Source organism: Hibiscus syriacus, unplaced genomic scaffold (assembly GCF_006381635.1).
Source record: "Hibiscus syriacus cultivar Baekdansim isolate YM2019G1 unplaced genomic scaffold, ASM638163v2 tig00109980_pilon, whole genome shotgun sequence".
In the NCBI taxonomy this organism is placed as follows: Eukaryota; Viridiplantae; Streptophyta; class Magnoliopsida; order Malvales; family Malvaceae; genus Hibiscus; species Hibiscus syriacus.
The window spans coordinates 703479-710586 of record NW_024062547.1 but is presented as its reverse complement, the minus strand read 5'-3'; the positions used below and the strand labels follow the sequence as shown (position 1 = coordinate 710586).

General features: G+C 31.9%; 1 protein-coding gene and 1 pseudogene across 1 annotated transcript; one reads left to right on the top strand and one right to left on the bottom strand.

Moving 5' to 3' along the window:
- Positions 1-253: 253 nt before the first annotated feature.
- LOC120211709 (vacuolar protein-sorting-associated protein 37 homolog 1-like) lies at positions 254-3463 on the bottom strand. Its single transcript, XM_039210195.1, has 7 exons — positions 3288-3463; positions 2161-2343; positions 1806-1893; positions 844-883; positions 708-754; positions 497-617; positions 254-410 (listed from the first exon to the last, which is right to left on the bottom strand). Exons 1-7 carry the CDS (start codon positions 3299-3301, stop codon positions 346-348), a joined length of 558 nt encoding a protein of 185 aa, XP_039066126.1. The 5' UTR covers positions 3302-3463; the 3' UTR covers positions 254-345.
- A 2005-nt stretch (positions 3464-5468) lies between these two features.
- On the top strand, positions 5469-6382 carry LOC120211684 (annotated as a pseudogene).
- Positions 6383-7108: the final 726 nt, after the last annotated feature.

Sequence of the window (7108 nt, the reverse complement as noted above, 5' to 3'; positions counted from 1 at the left end):
TTAAATTTAGAATTTATTAAAAATAAATCCTCAATTATGACTCAGATTTTTTATATATATAAAAAAATTATGCATCCCAAATTGTCTAGATTTCTCATCATTAGACTCTATAAATTTATCAAATAATTAATAAATTTTAATAAATACAAACAATAGTCTCAAGCCATAAAGAAAGAACGCATTAACTTGCATTACACCAGGAACTCAACATTAGGGTACAGGATCAATAACCATCTTCAGCTCTTCATCAAGAAATTGGAGACGATTTAGCCGCAAGGTGAGTTAGAGCACGGCGGTGGTAACTTGTTCGGAGTTTCTTGTATTTCTGTATGAAAGTCCCTATATCTATCTCCTTCTCAAGGACTGCCTGTGCACCACATCTGATTCCTTGTCCGTCTCATTCGCTGCATCTACAGAGAGGGAACCATCGTATTTTTATTCTATTATCAATGATTCCGAGCCTAATCCTTAGGAGTGTATTATCCATAATGTTTACCTTGAAGCCTGTTGATAAATGATGCAGGGGAGTAGAACTTAAGGATTTCTTCTTTCTCCCTCTCGAGATCGTTTAGTTTCTCCAGAGCTGCTGCGAGTTCAGATGTACGGATGATTCTGCACTGTTGTCATATAGGGAACAAAGTTTTACAATTGATATTCTAATAACATTATCAATGGCAAAAATGAATAAGATGTTCTGGACATCTCACCTGGTTTCTTAGCTCCACTATTTGTGGTTCTTTATCCAGATTGTTCCCTGTTTATTAAGATAACAAAAATTAGCATTCGTCAGCTGAAGCAAAGTTTATGGCACTACAATGATTACCATAGATTGATAGAACTCACTCGCTAGCTGCAAAGTCTCCTTCCGAAGTTCATCTCTTATCTGTGGTAAAAGTTATGAACATATGGAGTAGGAAGTGAACAAATGACGAAATACGTGGTAATGACAGTGTTTCTCAATGCATGCTCATGCAGGTCGATCCAATATAATTCCTCCACAACAAATAAATAAAAGAGCAACCACATCATGATACCAACAAGGTACTAGAACAGTACGCAAAACTAAAATGAAAATTGAACTGAGAAAGGTGTCTGATTAGCAACGAGTTGTGCTCATACTTAAAAAGAAGCACACCCAAATGGAAGAAACAAGGGTTAACTAACAGAAATTGACAGGCTATCGACCATCGGGTCATCCTAGTTAATTGTAAAAATATTACCATCTACAAAGACCAACAAAACCATGAGGACATAAATGATTTGGTGGTTTAGAGCTGAGATTTCAAAGTCCTTTAGGAGGTCTTTAGTCTCCGCATGACAGGATATGCAGATCTTTCAACAATCATTGTGGCATAATCCCTAATATTAGAGAAAAGAATTCCAGTCTTTAGTCTCCGCTTGACAGCATTTGCAGATTTTTCAAAAACCTAGCTCTCCACAGTTCACACGTGGGCTACTGAAAACCAGGTAATCCAGTTAGCCCATATAATATCAGGATGGAACATACAGAAACACCAGAGGACAAAACTTGAGGTATGAACCAATAATATGAAAGATTCTTTAACCACCATTTTTTTATATGTTTTGAGGTCACCCCTTATCCACTAAATGTTCTGGTTTTCCAGTTAGCAATAGGTCATCAATCTCATCAAACCCACTGGTTAACCAAAACCCTTGCCAAACCATAAGACAACGAGACCAGAGGAGAAATCCACAAACAAAGAAAATAAGAAAAGCTGCCCAAAAAATGCATAGATTATTTGAAAACATCAAATGACATAAATAGGGCAAATTTTACTACTCACATTGTTTTGAATTTTAACCTGGTCAACTGATAGCAGGAACTGATTGTATGCATCCTTGTCAGACAAAAGCTTCCGTAATTCATCAACACTAAGAAAATACGAAGGTCATCAGGAGTTGCAAGATGCGTTCTTAAGAAAAACAAGCACTTTTCCTTGAGTAACTTTAAAACATTTAAGAAGTCACAGATGAAAATAATGGAAACAGGAAAATGACAAAATGAATAACAGAGCATAATAGATCATTAGTAAAGCACAAAATTATTAACAAGGAATTAGAATCTTATTTTCTTTCACAAAAGGAAATGAAGATTTACTTGCCAATAGCAAGGTGGAGTGCAAGAACCAGACATCCCACCTTTTGTCCCTCAAATGAGCAATGATTCCTGCAGCTTCAGAATGTGGCCTTTCGAAGCTACTAGAAGCACTGGTACTTGGTGTCAAAGGCCGGGAAGTATTAGGGGAGCTAAAACCAGGAGGATACGAAGAATGTGAAGAACCCTCTTGTGGGCGTGGCTGAGCTTGTTGCTCCTGTGAACCCCTGCAACATGATCAAATTTTAGTGAAACCAAATATATATGTCACAAAGTATGCCAACGGAAAAAGGCAACTCCAACTGAAGTTAGAAAGATCACAATCAAGTTTTATATTTTGATCAATATCACACATATACGACCACAACACAACTGAAGTACATTCACAACAATTAAAAATGATACACTTTCTCGACCATTTCAAAGAGTTAAGCCCATTGAAATCCAACATACGGTGCATAAATTACCGGAGCATATTAAAGTGACCAGGTAATAGCACCAAAAACAAATGAAGCATGTCTTCTACACTTTAGACTTGCCCTAAAATGATAAGCAATTAAGAGAGCACATTCTCACATCCAACTTCATAAAATAGATATTAGAGACTAAAATTCCACATGATGATTACTCAAAACTGCTAATGCAAGTTCCATTTCTTCAATGAGATCGGAGCACCTCTTATTTATTCTATTTTAAACAAAAACAAAATGGAAGAAGAACGGATACTTTTGGTTTAGCTGCAATACTATAAAACTATGAAACTACAACAGCCTTATTTCCCTAAAGCATAAATTTTAGTCTCTTTGATGACCATACAGCCTCTTATTACGCCCAAAAGGAAGTAAAAGGTGATTCTAAAAAATAAAAATAAAAAAGAAGTAAAATACAATAATATCCAAGAAAAAGATATTAATAGACCAAAAAAGTTATTAAAAAACCCAAAATAAAGCAAACCCACAATTATATTAATACAAAGAAACTGTGAACATTTGGACAATTTCACAAACCCAAGTGAAATTAGTAATATTCGCACGCAATTAGGAGGGGGAAAACCCTCAAAACTAGGCTGAATCGAAATTCAAAACATTAAAAGAACAAAAAAACTAAAAAATAGAATCTGATTATCCAAATAAATCAAAAGAGATTAGAGAGGTATCAACAGAAAACGTACCAGAACCTGAACATAGCTCGCAGGTGGTAGGTTTGTTGATTGTGGGATAATCAATGAACCCAAGGGATCGGAACCCAAAAAGAAAAACCTTAATTGATCGAGTCGAAGACGAAGAAAAAGGTCAATTGTTTCTTACTCTGGAAGGAAATATTATGTCGGACTTTTGTTTAAGAAATGGAGCTTGCGGAGGATCCATATCGAGCTTTTTTAAAACATTTTGGGTTAACTACTGAAATGATCACTTTCATTTCAATTTTATTCAATTTTTGTCACTTATTTTAAAACAATTAGTTTTTGATCATTTATATTATTAATTTATTAAATTTTGACCACTTACATATCGATTGTTATATTTAATACTGAGTCGTTAATTTATGTTAGCTTGATAATATGGAGGTATGGTAGTAGAAAAGATTAATTTTTAATTTGATCTATGAACTTTAGATAAAATATCATTTTGACTATTAAAGTTTAGATATAATATCAGTTTGATTCCTAAACTTTCAATAAAATATTAATTCTACCTTTTAAATTCAATCAAAATCTTTATATTACTCCAAAATAGAACATAAGAAAAAAATTTAATTAAGAAATTAAATTTCTCTATAATATTTTAAATTTGAAATCATATGAAAAAAACTAAATTATACTTTCAAAATTTCTTTGATTGATGTGCCACTTTGTGACTGCTGTCTCCTTTTATGAGAGGTTAATCATATGGTTTCACAGTCAAATTAATCCCAAAAAATGAATTGACTGTTGTTACACGTTTTATTTTGAAAACCTAGACTTGAGTATTTTCATTTGTTAAAATTCAAGTATTCTTCGATTATATATATATAGATAAATAATATCCTATAACTTATACTATAAGTTATTTAAATGACTCAAATATTACATAAAAATAAATAAAAAATCAAGAGAGAAAAAAAACAATGACATTATCAATATCTTTTAATATAAAATTTTGGCGCTACAATTAATACGATGAACACTATATTCAATTAATAGTATTTCATTTATTAGTAATATTTTTTTCAATATAATCACTGTTATTATTATTTATTATCTAATTAATAAATAAAATAAAACGCAGTTAGTAAATGGGATCAATAATAATAATAATAATTAAAATCTTATTTAATTTTCAAATCCTTTTCTATATCTCGCAGTTTCAAGGAAAAGTTGTGGAAAACCATCATAATATTTTGGGCACAAATCATTTCATATATCTTTTTAAAAAAATCTACTTACATAAAACTAAATGAATTTATACAAGGGATAAGATCATGTTATATAATATGAAAATATTTTAGTTTTATACAGATTTAGAATAGTTGGATGAGTGAAAATAGATGACTAAGATTAACAATACGAAATGATAAGATATTCACTAGAATAAAAACAATGAGTCAATCTCATTTGTCTATTTTAACTCATCCAACAATTCTAAATCTGTGTAAAACTAAAGAGTTTTACATTGTGTAAATGAATCTAACCCTTTATACAATTTAATATTTTTTACTTTTAATATTTTAATATTGTATATTATGTTTTATTTAGATTATGTACATCAAATTTTAAGAAAATTAAAACATATAATTATTTATTTTATATAAAAACGTTTAATTATTAAATATATAAGAATAAAAATATCTTGATTTAAAGATTTACCTATATAATAAAATATAATAATATAGATTAATTTAATAAATAAAAAAACTACTGAAATACGTAAAACTTAAATTTGTCCTAATTTAAGTGCATTCCTTCATTTTAAAAATCATAGAAATAAAAGGAATATAAAGCAGTTAGGGCCCTGTTTTAAAATCTGACCATTCTGATTAAGCCACGTGGAGAACTGCACACGTGGCGGAAAGTTAGCTGATGATCAAATTGTGTAAACAGCTAATTCCATTGAAGCCTCGGTTACGTAGCCAAGGATGGACCGACCTCGTGCCTACGTAGACACCCAAAAGAAGAACCAAAGGTAGCGTAAAGCGCCAAACCCATCCTTGTCTCCATTCCATCCAACGGCTGAAAGTAAAACATTAGCCACCGCCTTCAATCTAGTCCGTCCAAAATCCACCATCACCTTCATTAGTTCATCACCCTCGTTGTTTTCTTGTTGCAAAATTATTTCAACCATTTCCCACTCTTTCTTTCACTTCGTTCTTTACAATGCCGGTGCCGCCATGGCTGGAGCCATTCCTGAGCACGGCGTTTTTCACACTTTGCAGAATACACGGCGATGCTGCAGCTAGAGGGGAATGTAATCTGTATTGTTTAGACTGTGGAGGCGATTCGTTTTGCTTTTATTGCCGCTCTTCTAAACACAAAGATCATCAAGTGATTCAGGTAAATCAATTCCCCATTCTGTGAATCCAATCAAGATGAAAAAAAACAAGTGTTCGGGGTTCTTTTTTTTCCCTGCAGATAAGGAGATCTTCATATCATGATGTAGTGTAGTGAGGGTGACAGAGATTCACAAAGTGTTGGACATAACTGGTGTGCAAACTTATGTGATAAACAGTGCCAGCGTCTTGTTTCTGAACCAGAGACCTCAACCAAAATCTGGGAAATTGGGAGTTTCTCATTTATGTGAAATCTGTGGAAGAACACTCTTGGACCCTTTTCGTTTCTGTTCACTGGGTTGTAAGGCTAGAAGCTTAATTTTCCTCCATTGTTGAATCGTTTTATGCATAAAACTTTGAATCTTTTGATCTCATGTGTTAACGGTGAACTTAGCTTGTAGGAATAAAGAGGAATATTGGGAATACAAGTTTCAACATAGAGGGTAAGAGTGGAGGGTTAAAGGAGAGAAGAAGATCAAGGAAGAAGAAGAAGAAGAAGAAGAAGAAGAAGAAGAAGAAGAAGAATTGCGTGAAGGGTTACAAGAAGACATGAATCCGTACACGCCTCCCCAACCTCCTTCAAATGCAAGGCGAAGAAAAAGAATCCCACATCGAGCACCTTTTGGGTCATAAAATAACAAATATTATACCACTATTTTTATCCAAGTATTAATTAATTTCAAAAGAAAAAAACGGGTACAATGCAATTGGTTTTTGGGTTTTTAATTGCTACATTTTCTACTAAAGGGGGAGATGCAGGGGCAAAATTGGCCCAGTATATGGTTTTTTATTTAGCCTAATAGTAAGTAAAAATTTATTTTGATATCTATTTTATTTTTTATAGTGATATGAAATTCGTCACGTTGAGGTGACGAATTTTAATAAAATATTTTTTATAATATTTTTTACCTCGATGTGATAGATTTTAATAAAAAATTATATTTTATTAAAATTCATCACCTCGACGTGACGAATTCCAATAACATTATAAAAATACAATAAATCTCAAAATATAAACCGAAGGCCTTAATGAACTAAATAAAAAACTTGTTATCTTGGGCCAAAAAAGCCGGCAGGGGTATTATATACTTTGGTTAGCAAGTCAAAAAAATAAAAACAAAAGGCAAGTGAGTTTTGGGTTTTGGATTTGGGTCCCATTTACAACCATTTATTCTATAAATATTGTAAAGAAATCAATAATGCAAGAATTGAGAAATGTTTGATCATTGTTTTACGTGAATAGAGGCAATTAATTTTTTTTAAATGCTTAAAATTGTCAAAAAAGTTCATGATTATAATTATAAATTAAATACATAATCATGATTTTTTTATAATTATTAACATAATTAATTAACTATTTGAGATCATATAAAGACTATAGAAGAAAAAGTTTAACATCTTGTCTAAAAAATTTGAATGAAAGATAGATACAAAAAAATCTAATTGCATCGGCAAACAAACCACAAT